The 15,555-nt window shown below is 42.3% G+C and overlaps 1 protein-coding gene across 3 annotated transcripts in view; it reads right to left on the bottom strand.

The window, feature by feature from the left end:
• LOC102172632 (E3 SUMO-protein ligase RanBP2) overlaps nucleotides 1–15,555 on the bottom strand; it is a 58,312-nt gene that overhangs the window by 16,502 nt on the left and 26,255 nt on the right. For all 3 annotated transcript variants that reach the window (XM_018055302.1, XM_018055301.1, XM_018055300.1), the window contains exons 10-20: nucleotides 14,920–15,101; nucleotides 14,658–14,833; nucleotides 14,376–14,499; nucleotides 13,329–13,490; nucleotides 12,925–13,062; nucleotides 12,702–12,848; nucleotides 11,683–11,862; nucleotides 11,519–11,602; nucleotides 9,544–9,679; nucleotides 5,692–5,786; nucleotides 293–4,886 (exon numbers count right to left, since the gene is read on the bottom strand). In XM_018055302.1, coding sequence (XP_017910791.1) covers nucleotides 293–4,886; nucleotides 5,692–5,786; nucleotides 9,544–9,679; nucleotides 11,519–11,602; nucleotides 11,683–11,862; nucleotides 12,702–12,848; nucleotides 12,925–13,062; nucleotides 13,329–13,490; nucleotides 14,376–14,499; nucleotides 14,658–14,833; nucleotides 14,920–15,101 — 6,018 coding nt within the window. The remainder of the gene's footprint in view (nucleotides 1–292; nucleotides 4,887–5,691; nucleotides 5,787–9,543; nucleotides 9,680–11,518; nucleotides 11,603–11,682; nucleotides 11,863–12,701; nucleotides 12,849–12,924; nucleotides 13,063–13,328; nucleotides 13,491–14,375; nucleotides 14,500–14,657; nucleotides 14,834–14,919; nucleotides 15,102–15,555) is intronic.

Genomic DNA, 15,555 nt, shown 5'->3' on the forward strand with positions numbered 1-15,555 from the left:
ACGTACTGAAACCACCAGCTTCGAGTGATCCCTCACGACTGAGTGCTCGCAGCCTTAAGCTGGACCCAGTGCTGGGCTGAGTTCCTGTGCCCTGCTGACAGACATGTCTCTCTGAAGCTGGCATCTCCTCAACAATGTGCACACAAGCTCTCTGCTGCTGCTGAACACTCACCACTAAATTGGTTTAGGGAAGAAAACAACCCACACAAACGTATTTTGGGAAGGAAAGTGGGGAGAGAGAGTGGGGGAGAGGAAGACAAAAGTCTGCCTCATCTGAAGACCGAGTGCTTACCCTTTTCTGGAGTTTTAAACGTCTGGCTGGTTGAGAACTGCTCCTTCAGAAAAGCAGAAGAGGTGTTTTTGACTTTGCCATCGGAAGCTGATTTGGGATCAGAGTTCTGTGACTCCTGGCGACCACTAGGTTCCACTTTTCTCTCAGATCCACTCTGGACTGCTGAACTGGCTTCACTACTGTTATTTTTCAGAGGTGTGTTAAAACTAAATCCAAACAAAGATCCAGTAGCTGAACTGTTGCCAAATGCAAATGGTTTTGACTTTTCACTGCTAAAAATGCTTTTAACAGACTCAGAACCAAATACAAACTTTGGGGGTGAAACCACGGCTTTTGTTGCTGTTTCAGGGGTGCCAGACACCCCGCCAACTTCCGAGGCTGTGTCTGCTGCATCACCACCCTGAGGCAAATCAGTTCGTTCTCTGGTGGTTTCTTCCAGCACAGCAACAGCCATTTTTCCACAAGGTGACTCCCTGGGAGTGGTTGAACGAGCGACGTGAGGTGTTATCAAAAAATCTTTTTCTTGGGCCACTTTTGCTTCATCAAATATTTTCTTAAATGAGTCTGCAACATCCTGTAGTTTAAAACGAACAGCTAAATGTTCTATTTTTCTTTCTCCATCTGCAAAATCACATGCAGTCCACACCCACACTCTTTCGGTACCTTTCATATTTTGCAAAGTCATGTCTGGAGTTATTCTGTGGTTGGCACAAAGTTTTAATACCTGGTCCCTTCTCATCACTATACGAACTTGCTTGTTTTCATAATTCTGTAAAATCTTTATATCGCCGATGCCTCTTTCTTTCCACTGACCAGCATCTTTATCATACCTGTAGAGTTTGGCTCTGTGACTAAAAACGACTTGTTCATTTTCCTCCCCACTGGACACCTCGACTAGATCAGGCAAAGGGACAACAGGCTCGAAGTGCTGTCCGTCTCTCTCCTCTTCCTGAGTGACATCGGAGTCTTCGTCTGTGCCCACTGAGGCCCCACTCTGATTCAATTTGCCAGGGGACTTGGACGGGCTCAGAGCAGACTTGAAACTGAAGTTAAAGCCGGTGGTCGACTCGCCGAAGCGGAAGAGGTTTTTCCTTACGGGGCTGCTGGCCAGCGGGGAGGCATGCACAGAGCTGCTGCTTACGCTGTCATCCAGGGCATCCTCCCTGAGGTCATAGTTGTCCCACTCCAGGGTGGGCCCAGTGGTCTCAGTGTTTGGTGCGCCACTCATATCTGCAGCAGTGGCAGCTCCTGCTCTGGAATCTTTACTCTCTTCATCACTGACTTTTGTCTGATCATTCGTCAAAAATGTCTTGAAATCTTTTAGCCCACTCTTCATTTCTTCTGCCCTCTGTATTAACTTGGCAGCCCTGCCAGTATCCACAAGCTTATGGGGAGTCTGCAGGGGAATGTCTAACAGAAGTCGCTGGCATTCCTCAAATTTCTGCTTGAATTCTTCAGCCAGTTCAGGTGTCTTGAATTTTGCCGCCAGCTGCTCGAGTTTGGCATCGCCATCAGAAAAGTCACTGGCTAACCACATCCAAGCCCTGTCTGAGCCCGAGAGGGGCTTCAGGTGCATGGTGGTGGTGATCCAGTGGTTGGCACACACCTTTAGCACCTGTTCTCTCCGCATCAGCATCCTCAGTTTGCCGTTGACTTCATTTTTGAGGATTTTTAAGTTCCCCAAGCCCCTTTCTTTCCACTGACTTATCTCAGCATCAAACCTAAATAATTTCACCCGCTGTGAGTAAAGAACTTTCTCATCTTCCTCTCCTGTGACCAGCTCCACTTTTTCAGGCATCTGGACGACTGGTTCAAAATGGATGTCGTCACTGTCCTCAGTCTTATAGGCATCATCATCTTTCTCAAGGTCAGCACAAGCATCTGCTTTATCAACTAGTTTACTACTTTGTGATGAGAATAACTTCTCTCCAGCACCTGAAAATCCCTTGAAATTGGGGTCTTTTTTGCCAAACTGAAACCCTTCTCCTGAATTTGACTTGGCAAGATCTGCAAAGGTGAAAGTGCTGCCAGTCTGACCAAAGACCACAGTATTCCCGTCTTTCTGACCACCAGTGTCCTGAGCCTGATCATCAGTGTCCTCTTCAAAGGACTTTTCAGCAGTCTTTTCCTGATTTTCTGTCTCCTGAATGCCAAACTTAAATCCACCAGCAGATGCAGGGAAAGAAAAACTAAATCCTTCCTTTGCTGATTTAGAGTCTGTACTAGAAGAACTCTGAAACTTAAACGAAGGTGCATTTTCCTGATCCACGTGCCCAAATTTAAATCCCTGTTCTGCATTGCCAAACTTAAAGGCTTTTTCTGAAAAGTTACTCTTAAATCCTGTTCCTGTCTGACTTGCACACGAGTTACTTGCGTCAGCTGCAGAGCCCACAGGGAAAGTGAGAGGAGCTTCAGCAGCAGGGTTCTGGGTTGGGTTAGAGGCACCACAAGCCACACATTTTGGAGAACTTCCTTCATTTCGTATCAAGCAGACATCACAATCCCACTGTCCCTCCTTCTTGGCGAACAGCCCCTCAAGTCCACTCTTTGGAGCCTTGCCTGTCTCCGAAGAAGCAGACGCCGATGCAGCAGAAGCTGGCGGATTTTGACCTGAGTTCTGACAGGCCACACACTCGGCCATACTGGCCTCATTTTGCACTGAGCAATCCCACTGTCCTTCCTTCTTGGAGAAAACACCTTCAAATCCACTCTTTGGAGCCTTGCTTGTCTCTGAAGTACCAAATTTTAATGAGGCAGGTGCTGGGGCAGCAAAGGCAGGTGAACTCTGTTTCCGTGGAGTCTGACAAGCCTCACATTTCACAGAACTTCCTTCATTTCCTATCAAGCAAACACTGCAATCCCACTGTCCCTCCTTTACTGAAAAAACAGATTTGAAATCACTGCTGGCAGCCTTAGGAAGATCTCCCTGGCCAAATTTAAAGGAAGGTTGCTTAATAAGTGGAGATTCACTTTTGCTACCAGGCTTTTTATTCTGACAAGCAATGCATCGAGACACAGTGGGTTCATTTCTTACTAAACAAACACCACAGTTCCAGTGACCTTCCTTCTTTAGAGTCACCAGCGCAGATCTACTGGGATCCGAGCCAGGTTTAGGAGCGGAGACAGTATCAACTAATGGTGGGCCGAGGAGCTCCTTACTGCCTGGGTTTAGATTCTGGCAGGATACACACTTCTTGGCAGTTGCCATGTTCTTCAGTGAGCAGATGTTACAATGCCACCAAGACCCTTCTTTCTTTGCAACCTGAAATTCAAAATTCATAGTTACACCATCAGATTTGTCAATATCCTTACTGTCATGACCTGTGGGTTCTTTTACAGTTTTTGTGGCCTGATGGGTGGTTGTGGCTATATTTCCTCCTGAGGCTTTCAACAGGCTCTGGGCCTCTTCAAACTTGCACTTGAAAAGGGCTGCCTCCTCAGGCGTCTTGAACCTAATGGCCAGCTGCTCTGGTTTGGGCGACTCGTCGGCGTAGTCCACAGCATACCACACGAAGGATCTGTCTGAACCGGCGTTAGGGGCAAGGGCCATGTCTGGGCTAATATAGTGATTTGCACAGATCTTTAGCACCTGCTCACGTCTCATGAGCAGGCGGATTTTACCGGAGGTTTTGTGCCTGAGGATCTTAACATTGCCGATTCCACGCTCCTTCCATTCTCGGGATGCTGCATCGAAGCGATACAACTTGGCACGATTGCAGAAGAACTCCTCCTCATCCTCCTCGCCAGTCCTCACTTCGATCTTGTCAGGAAGAGGCACCACGGGCTCAAAGTGAGGGCCGTCGTCCTCCTCATCCCCCTGTGCACTTCCCCCATCAGCATCGTGACCCTTGCTGGCCGACTCTGTAGCAGGCACTCCGAACACTGATTTCCCTGGGCTGTAGAAAGTAAACATATCATCATTACGTCGAAAACCAGAATTCTTTGGCTGATTTGTACTCATGTTCTCAGTAAATGAAATTCCAGGCACATTTTTGCTTCCAAAATTAAACGTATTTCGAGGTCCCATGTTTTGAACAGCTTTTGGTCCACTGTACCCATCTCCCTGCAAAGGTTTATCTGAAGTCAGCAGACCTAAGAGGCTTTCATTATTGTTGTAAGTCGCAGCAGGGGGCTGCGCCACAACCTGTGGTGAGGAAAACGTGAAGTCACCATCATTTGACTTGAAATTTGAATTAAATTTGAAAGGAGTCGGCTGTGTTGTATGTGCAGGTGCTGCCAGAGATGGCCTCATTCCTTCACCAGGCACTGGCTGAACAAAACTGGTTTTTCCAAATTCTAAAACCTTAGGTTCTGCAGATCTTGAAGCATGTGCTGCAAGTGGAGGTTTTGTAAAATAACCTGGTTCTGGCAAAGGTGGATTTGTGCTTGTCTGTTGAACATTGTAATTAAAGTAATCATCGCCCCTGGGTGATAGAATTCCTGTCGCAGGAGACTCAAAACGCAATGGGGGACCATACATGTCTTGAGAGAACATGCACGCTGATGAGCTCTGCACGGGCGGCGTGTGCATCTGCTGGGGGTAGCCGTAGACGTGCTGCTGAGGTGGAAGCCTGTTCATGCCATAAACTGGCCCCTGGAAAAAGACAAAGTGAACGCTTTTGTAGGCTGTCTATAAAACTATAGCTTACCTCGATACAAACCAATTCTCATGAACCTCAAACATGCATATAAATATACCAGTAGAGCATACAGTGCGTTCTTAAGAGAAGACATTGCTACAAGGACACTTACAGCTCTAGTTCTTAGCATGTCCCCAGAACTGCCTTAACCAAAGACAGCATCTTATACATCTACTTATGCCTTCCTCATTCCTAAACATGGTGTCCAATGATGTTTATGATGATGATGACGATGAGCACTGACATTTGTTAATGTGCCACCTGGGCATAATTTCAAGTTCTGTACACATAGGATCTCATTTAAATATTCTCAAAACCCTACAAACTAAGGCACTAGTATCATTCTATACATAAGGCACAGAGAAGTTAAGAGCCAGGGCCTGGATGCACCCAAGCCCCAGTCTCTTCCCAGCTCTGCTGGGGCTGGTCTCCATGGACACTTAGTCACAGTGCCTAGGCCTGCGAGTGCCACCCACAGTGCTCCAAGGAGTGCATCACAGTCCTGCCTCTGTCACAACCGGATGATGAAGCTCCCACCACCACCACTCCTGTTCAAAAATATTCTAGATGTTCACATATACTGTATTAAAATTAGATAACTAAGAAACATACCTTCTCTATCCAGAGAGAAATTTAAAATATCTATACCTCATGGGACATTTAAGTTTAAATGTTGAATTACTTCTTGAATTAATTTGTAGGAAGCCTGGACAATTAAAAAGGAGATATTTATAAATGTATAAATTAGTCCTTTGTTACCTTTGTGGGAGTAACATTAGCTGCTGGTCTGAGTAGATACTGAGTATTATATGCTGGTGACTGACTATAACATACTGAATGCCCAGTAGTTGCAACTAAAAAAAAAAGAAAAAAAGAAAAGAAAAGAAAGAAAACACTGTTAAAAAAAGTCTATGCTGCAGGTAGTACTATCTAGGCAAGAGCTATAAATACAAAAACAGTAGAAATCAAAGATTTAACTACACAGACTTAAAAAATTTTTCTATAGATCAAAATACACCATAAAGATGATTATCAAATGACAAACTAGAACAACTGCCAAGTGTAACACAGGAGCAGTGAGGGCAGCAGCGGGTGGGCACCAAGAGAGGCCCCACAGCGAGCACCAGAAGGAGCTAAGAGGAGCGGTGGGCCCCCTTCCTGAGAAAGAGGGGCTCGATGTGAAGACACAATCTTGCCACATCAGGAATACGGGGGAGACACTGGCCACAGGAAGGACTTAAGGAACCAAAACATATGTGATGGCCTCAGAGCTTGAAAATCTGCAGAGGCTTGAAAATCTGCAGAATGACAAGGTTCCATTTTATACTCAAGCTAGCAACAACATTCAGGTCAAAAAATCACCTGGCAAATTCACATAAAGGATCTCAAAAGTAACACAAAATGTGCTTCTTGGCTTAATAAACAGGATACAACATGACTAACACTTGAACTGGCGCCCAAACTATTTGCCCCACCTGCTTTGTGTGCGTGTATGTTACCAGGAAACCAACAACTAGAAGACAGTCCTGTTGATGGTAAAAACAACCAACAGCCATTTGCTCAATCTGTTCTATGAAAGTTTTACCAGAAAACAAAACAACTTAAAGATCATTTATATCTTTACACAAGAAGGAAGTGGAAACTGTGACCCAAGAGGTGCTGAGCAGCTGACTCTAGAAAGTCCTGCAAAGGCCCAGTGAGGGTAAACCAGGCCCAGTGAGGGTGAACTGCGTCTACACAGTCCACAGGGTACCACAGGGTACCGTGCTCCCTGCACAGTAACACAGAGGCAGCGCCACTGGAGAAGCCCACAGCTGAGCAAGGAAACTAGTATGCTGCCTGCAGGGGCTCCTCTGAAACATTCCCAGGAGAAAATAGGCAAAGAACACAGAACAAGTGGATGGATATATATGGGCCAAGAATTGTAACATCTGAAATTTAAATTTTCACTCTCAGTGATGAAGTCACTGAGAAAGAAACTGATGAAAGAAACAGTTCAGATGTCTTATGCTAAGTCACTTCAGTCATGTCCGACTCTGTGCGACCCCATAGACGGCAGCCCACTGGGGTTACCCCCATCCCTGGGATTCTCCAGGTGAGAACACTGGAGTGGGTTGCCATTTCCTTCTCCAGTGCATGAAAGTGAAAAGTGAAAGGGAAGTCGCTCAGTCGTGTCCAACTCTTAGCGACCCCATGGACTGCAGCCCACCAGGCTCCTCCGTCCATGGCATTTTCCAGGGAAGAGTACTGGAGTGGGGTGCCATTGCCTTCTCCTCAGATGTCTTATAAACCTACCCAAAAAAATCCTATAGAAAAAAAGCACCAAATAAATAGGTAACTCATGAAATCAAAGTGTGCTGAACATTCCTAGTATAAAAAAAAAAACCCAAAATTTAAAAGCTGATATTATTTTTGCTTTTAAAACCTGGCAAGGTTTTAATAAACTGACATGATTAGTTTCCAGTTTTCTTTACACTCGTCAGCACTTTTGAGCATTTCCTTATTCGAGCTTACTGATGGTTTTTAGTCATCTACTATCAGTAGACAAGGGCTACCCTGGCACATCTGGACCTTCACTAAGGAAACCATCTGTGAGTTCAGGAGGGTGGTCAGGTAATAGTTAATAACTGGCAAGAGTGCAAACAGACAGGCACTACCAGATCCTGGAGGTAAAAGTGTAAAATTAGCACAGTTTTTCAGGAAAGCAATTCCCCAACGCAAGAAATCTTATAAAACCCTGAAATCCTAGGATTGTGTTCATGGCAATAATTACAACACTATTACACAAATCCTAGGATTGTGTTCATTATAATAATTACAACGGGAAATAATAACCAGGGAGTAAAACTTGCAGAGCTTCCATGTGATAGGGTCCTCATGCTCATTAATGGTACCATCAAAGAATACTGAGTAGAAAAATGCTCAGAACTTAAAAGTTGTATTTAAAACACATGCTTACTCATCTCTGAACAAAATGCTAATATGGTGAAAATCTCATTAAAAATTCCTTATGAATACAAAGAGAAAGGACCAGAAAAAAATGCTCTAAACTGGTAGCAGAACTCTCTGTGACATGATTAGTTTCCAGTTTTCTTTACACTCGTCAGTACTTTTGAGCATTTCCTTATTCGAGCTTACTGATGGTTTTTAGTTATCTACTATCAGTAGACAAGGGCCACCCTGGCACATCTGGACCTTCACTAAGGAAACTATCTGTGAGTTCAGGAGGGTGGGACTCTTGGCTAGAGCCAGAGCTGCCTGCAACTGCGACTGTCAAGCAGCTCACTGGGGTCTCTATTCCTCTCGCCTGTCAAGTGAGGGTGTGCTGCATCTACACAGTCCACAGGGTACTTTTAAGAATAAAATAAGACAATGTGAATGCTATGTTCAGATGTGTGTTTAACAACCAGAAGACCTGCTATGCACATACAAAGAAGAAACAGAACTTGTGACCCACAAGGTGCCTGATGATAACCACACAGCATCCAGAAAGCCCCAGAGGAAGCCAGCCATGAGCCTGTCGGCGCCAGTCAGGTTCCACATGGTGTATGGCACCTTAGGCAGGCAGTGTTTAAATCTGGCAGGCCCCTCACATCCACACCTATAATTGACAGCATTAGTGAGTCTGACTTCACAAAGATCTTCTCTGTCACCTGTTGCACTTGAAGGACACTGTCATGAGAAGACAGCAAGCTGCTCTAAGGAGGACCCTAGGGACCATCACTAAGGTACTAAACTAGGCCATTTCCAATCTTCCTTTTGAACTAAAACCAATTAATCTAATTACCTCCATTTCAGGAATCTGTCTCACATGAAAAACACCTGCCTTCATCATCACTCTGGCTGCCTGGGGGCACGTGGCCTGACGTCAAAGCACCAGAGTCTGAAGCCTCTACCAACAGTGACATGTACAATAATGGGTGTCACCTAATCTTCTAAGCCCATTTCATCTAAACATGGGAATTCATAATGCTATCTCCCGCTCTGGGTTACTGTAATTGAATGAAATCACATACACAACGTGCCCTGGCACATGGACAACCCAGAGGGCAACTGCCTGTGCCCTGTGGTTCACTGAATGTTTACTGCATACTCTAAGTAAATGCCTAATGCGCACACACACACCTCCCATACACATAAATACATAACCATGTGATGCAAGTGTTATTTCTGTTTCAAACAGACAAACTGGCTCAGAGAGCTAAGTAAGAGTACAACCTAAAAATCCACTCTACCCTAGCTTAAACTCTCTCCTTCCATATACAAAAGATTTCCCAAGACTGTCAGACCTCTCAGAATGTCATCAAAATAATTCCCCAAAGTTTAATTTCATAATTAGGCAGCTCTTAATGAATTATACTATTAGTTAACATTTTTCCAATATAAGGCATAGTTCCAGCTCAGTCTCAGCTCCTCTGAGATGTGCAGTAAAGGGTTCTTTAAGCCTTTACATAAACAGGATCAGATAAAGCTTGTTTTGTTTCTGGAGTATAGGTAGACACAAACATGTAATAAATTAAGGCATGTAGACAAGGTGGTTTCACAAATTACCTAACTGAAGGAGGCAGCAGTACAGTGTCGTCACCTGGGATTATTCAGTTGCCAACTTACCTGTCAGTGGGGCCCCGTGAAAATTCTGTGACCCCTGATAACTATCAGGCACTGGGTCTGGTCCATAATTCTCTGGAGGCCAACGGTGAGGGGACCCTGAGCTACTGCTGTTTAGTTTCAACTCCTGCATTTCTTTCTGTTGGAAGAAGAAAAACAATTTTAAGCAATTATATCATGGTGTAAACAGTGCTAGAGCAAATTTAATATCTGATGATGTGTTTTAGAGAGTCCATACTCCAGTCAGATCTGAGCACCAGGTGCTGATGTAAAACATGATTCTTAATTTCTTAAAGCTTGTTTTCTGCTCCCATTCTTTTCCCTCCTTAGTATCATTACCAAATCCACTCAAATCTAGAGTCAGCTCTAACCTAAAAAACGGATTCATCTCCCTTTCCATTCTACATTTACTTCATCTTTCTAAAGTTCTGTTCAGGACTTCCCTAATAATGCAATGGATAGGAATTTGCCTGCCAATACAGGGGACACGGTTTATATCCTTTTGCTCCAGGAAGATTCTACATGCTTCAGAGCCAAGTAAGCCCTCGAGCACCAACTACTACAGCCAGTGGTTAGGGATCAGACAAGAAAAAGGCAACACCTTCTCAACCCCAGAACCTACAAGACAGGTATTTTTCAGGAATAAGTTATAATAAGTGAGGTCAGAGACAGATCCAGCATGGCTATCCCTTTCTTCTACAAGTGTTTCAGATGAAATTCCTTGGCAGTCTAGTGGTTTAGGCTCAGTGCTTTCACTGCTGCAGCCCTGGGTCTAATCCCTGGGTGGGTGGGTGCAAGGGGATGGCAACCAAGATGCCTACAAGCCAGGTGGTGTGGAGAACAAAAAAAGAAGCATTTTAGGAATAAAAATTTCCTGGAGGAAAAAAAAAAAAAAACACCCCATAACTATTAAGGTCAAAAATATATCTTAAACTTTCAAACTAAATAAAATTTTCCCATTCATCCATCTATACTATGTCTAGTCGAGATGGTATATATCTAAAAATAAGAAACGAATGGAATCAGCTGGAAAATTTAACTGGTCACCACCAGTATCTGGACCATAGACTTAAACATCCAATTAAAGCTGAAAACATAATGTTAAAACTTGAACAACTAGAACACGTGATATAAAACTAGTTTCGACAAGTCTCACTTTATGGATGAGAAGACAAAGAGACAGAGAAAGCTAAGGAAGTGCCTGACCCAAAGAAGTGCATCAGTGGCAGTTAGTATTAGACCCTAGCTTTCCAGGCACATAAGAACACCATGTAGGTGCCAGAAATCTACATGGTTAGCATGTAATATCATGCAGGTCACAGTTATACAAAATTAACACACAAAATCTTTATGGAAATTCAAAAGTACAAAAAATACAGGTTTCAACTTTCCTTGGCATGATTTTAGAAAGCATTAGTTCTTGTCAATGAGCATGAAACAACTTACTTGTACCTCCAATTCCAAAGAAGTTCCTTTGAGTGCTACAGTTGAGGTCACTTTCATAAAGTTAAAGCACAATCATGTACAGACACCTGCATCTTTACATAATTAAGTCAAATTCATATGAAGTAATAAAAAGATAAAGAGACCTTTTAAAGTTTAGACCACTTGTGAAGTCTTAGCTATAAATGTGACATATACACTAGTCAGTCTAAGCTATAATCTCATAAATCAAGGTATGAAGACTAGAGCTTGCTAGTTCACTCAATCACTGGGGACCTCCTCTATGCCGGGAACAGGGCTATGGTTTGGATATGAGTCGCCATTTTTGAAAGATTCACATCTTGTCGAGGATAAAGACACATAAGCAATTTCAAAAATAAGCTAATGTCAAGACAGAAGCATGTAAATCACAGTATGACTCTACAGTCATGCAGCAGAGGAACATCTGGAACAGTGTTAGAAATGAGTAAGAAAGTGGTCAAGGAAGGAGTCTTGGAATAAGATAGGCACAGTTTAGAAAAATCAAGGCATTTACCTTAATGGCCTCCACTTGTTGGCAGATCATTTTCAATAAGCAATTTTGATCTTCTGCCCACTGAGGTGGTGTTTTGGGAGAATACTGAAAAAATGATGAAACAGTATTTAGAACATCTAGAACACACATTCTGCAGTAAAGTGACTCTTTTCTTTTTCACTTACCTTACAACTTCTATTTGGTGATGGAGAGTATTTGGTGGGAGATGAAGTTGAGTGCTTTATTTCTGAATCTGCGTTTCGTAAAGACCCATTTTTATGAAGAGGCGCTCCTTCACTGAACTCATCGAGCTCCTGCATGACTAAATTAAGCATCTCTTTCACAGATTCCAGGGGCACAGGCAACTAGAAATAAAAGGCAAGAATCAACATCTTTAGTTTGCAAAACCACCAACAGAAGAACTCTCAAGTAAGGATTTTTTTTATCTTACTAATTTATATTTTCATACTTCTGTGTGACAAGCACATTGTACTTTATGTAACAACACACAGAAAATGCTGGGCAATCTAAAGTCTCCTAACCCTCAAGTCCATGCTGTGTCTAGCCCTCCTGATGGCAGCATCAAGGGCAGAGAAATGTTAACTGGAGAGTTTTTCCATGTGAGCACAGTAAGTCACTGCCACTCACTCACTGATTCTGAATGAGAGGAGAGAAACACAGATGCTGGCATGCACCAAACATAACTCTAATCCAAGAGCTGCAACACAAACTCATCAATCAAACAGGTGGAAGGTTGAATGTCACTGAGGTTAATCCCATCACAATAGCCTCAAACTGCTGACAGCTGGGGAAAGGTGGTCACAAGAGATAGTGATGGGAGAGAAACGTCCCAGAGTCATGAGCAACCACCTGATTTCATTAACATGTTTAACTGCCAAGTCCACACAGAACTAGACTTAGTGGCAACATTTGCTGAATTCATCACCAGGTAACAAAAATAAATGCCAGCCTTTTTAAATTCTCCAATAAGCATTTCTGTAATGGTATAAACCTAAATGTCCACATTTAAACACACACACAAAAACCTAAGGCAAAGTAATACTAATTAAATATTTAAACACCCTACTTCTGTGCATTAATGTGGTATCGCTAAGAATTTTTTAAATTACCAAAATACAAAAATCAAGGCAAAATTCCTTATTACTTAGTTATCAATAATAAGAAAGCACAATCGGCAACTTACTTTCTTAACTACTGACAGATTTGAATCACAGTCATCTAAAATCTTTATCAGGTAGTCCCTGGTCTTTCTCAGGTAATTTTTGCATTCTTCTTGTTCTTCAGAAGAAAGCACATCATTATCAATGTCTTCTGCTTTTCTGTGAAAAAGCTATACACAAAAGTGCTTTATGAAACAATTACGTTTTAAAAGAAAAAACCTTTAATTCAAGTACCACACTACTTACCAGTGCAAGATTCCAATAAGAAGTGACGTTATTAATAGATTCAAACGTAGCCATAGCATCATCTATATTTCCATTAACTACATCCAATATAGCGAATGTGATGTGTGCTTCATCTTCGTATTCACCAACTTCACATGCCTAAATACATTGGGTAACTTTCAGTCAAGCTGCCTCTACCCAGAATATCAAACCCAAATATGCCCAAGGATTTTACACGATCTAATGAGATCAGCATCTCAGTGTTCTTCTCTGCCATGTTGCATCTGTGACAGACAGTGGACTTAGAAAACAAGACTACCATTAAATAGCTGGGCAATTAATATAAGCAGTTTCTACTTCCATTTTCTTATATATAAACTAGAAGCCCAGACCGCCAGCTAGTTCACAATGGGACTCTCTGTTACCTGAATGTCTGCACTATGGAAATGCCTGAACAGAGGATCAGCAGGTTCAGGGATGCTGCTCTTCTTCTTGATCATCTTCAACAATGGCAAAACCTTTTTCCAGTAGTGAACACTTCTGCCTATGTATTCTCGTTGATCATAAAAAGAATTAAGACCACTGCCCTAAAATACAAAGTTAGAAGCACACAGAGAGACACAAACGAACAGATTCAAAAACTCACTTGCAGATGCTCTGACCAACTGGCTAAAATTTCAAATCCTAGGCAAAATAGAATCTCAAAAGTCATATGCTCACCTTTCCAAATTCTAGAATAACTAAGCCCTTTACCACCAGCACTCATTCTACACCCAACTTTGACACACCTCCAATGATACTACCCAATCGGGCAGCCTACTCTTTTTTCTTGAAATTGCTATAGGTGCCCACAGAACAGACCTCAAATATTAAGCAAGGTCTATAATACCCTTACCTATAGAGCCTTGTGCCACCAAACAGGTTAAAAAAAAACCTTCAGGCTGTTAACTGTAATAGTAACAACTGCTGCTGCTAAGTCACTTCAGTCGTATCTGACTCTGTGCGACCCCATAGACGGCAGCCCACCAGGGTCCCCCGTCCCTGGGATTCTCCAGGCAAGAATACTGGAATGGGTTGCCATTTCCTTCTCCAATGCATGAAAGTGAAAAGTGAAAGTGAAGTGAAGTTGCTCAGTTGTGTCCAACTCTTAAGTGACCCCACAGACTGCAGCCTACCAGGCTCCTCCATCCATGGGATTTTCCATGCAAGAGTACTGGAGTGGGGTGCCACTGCCTTCTCCGAATAGTAACAGCTAATACCCTGGTAATATTTACTGTGCTAGGCATTGTTCTAAGCACTTACATACAAACTATACTATCTACTTTGTGGCAAGATTGTGAAAATACATTTCACCTGACACAATATGAACATGCTGCTACTGTTTTTAAACCAAAAAACTTTCAAGGTCAAGTATGTCATTAAAAAAAATTAAGGTAATGTTCTTACAAACTGCTCCACTTCAGTGAACTCACCGTTTTCTGAAGGCACTTTGCCCAGTGCACGAGCAGAGCAGGCTGAAGGCCAGTTTTTTCCTGGCCTCGTAGAGTGTTTATGTCACGCTGTACTAGAAGTCGCAATTTTGCTGAAGTCCCAGGTCTAAAAAAAAGTTTTATTTAATGAAATTGATTTATAAACATGTAGTTCACCACTTACATGTTTATTAATCATCACATGATAATTAAAACTTTACATGAGAATTAAATTAAGTCCCTGCGGTTAAGTTAAAGGAATTTTTCTTTGGTTCTGCTACTTACACTGCTTTTCTATGAATCAGATTACAAACTGCATCCCACCATGCTTTCTGCCTTTCTGTGCAAAGCTGCTTACACACAGGCAGTGGCAAGCACAGAGGCTGATAGAAGCTGCAGTGAGAATTAGACTTTTCCTTTAACTGTAAGTGGCTGGTATATATTACTCCAAGAAGAAATACCTGATTAAAAAAAAAAAAATCAATTTAGGGGAAAAAAAACACAAGAGAGTATTCATGGTATTTAAGTTATTAAAATCTATGCTTACTTCAAGATCTAAAATACATATTGATTCAGGTGCATTTGTTTCAAGTCTTGAGGTTTCCTGGGGCAAATGATGAAAAAGCTGTTTTAGCCATTTTCGAATTGCAGGTAAGGTAGGTAATGAATCCCACTGTAAGCCAAGCCAGGTGAGGTGTTGAAGACTGCCATTATGTGCCCGAATGGCACCTGAAATAAAGCGAAAAACAAAAAAAACAGCTTGAGGTTTTGGAAATTTTTGTGTGCCATCAGTTTTGCCAACATAAACTCACTCATAGTAATACTAAATGTAACTTAATGTTATAACTGCTTTTCAGTATCAGAGTATAGGGAAAACATATAAGCAAAGTCTAGTGTTCTTCAAAAAAAGAGTTTTGATGGAAAAAGTTCTTTTGAAGGAAAAAAAGAGCAAAGAAACAAAATCTACTGACAGAGGTGAAATAAAGAACAGCCATCCGGTAATAAAGCTTGAAACAACAGATCTTCCTTTTGGTAAATAAATGTGAAAACAGTGGGATACCACTACATTAATAGATTAAGAAATTCAATACTAAAAAGTTTATTGGCTTCTGAAAGCATAAGAGGAACAAGCTTTCTGGTAATACAGCAATCTGTGAGACAAACATGTCCATCAACTTCATCC

This window comes from Capra hircus, chromosome 11 (assembly GCF_001704415.2).
Source record: "Capra hircus breed San Clemente chromosome 11, ASM170441v1, whole genome shotgun sequence".
NCBI classification, from domain to species: Eukaryota; Metazoa; Chordata; class Mammalia; order Artiodactyla; family Bovidae; genus Capra; species Capra hircus.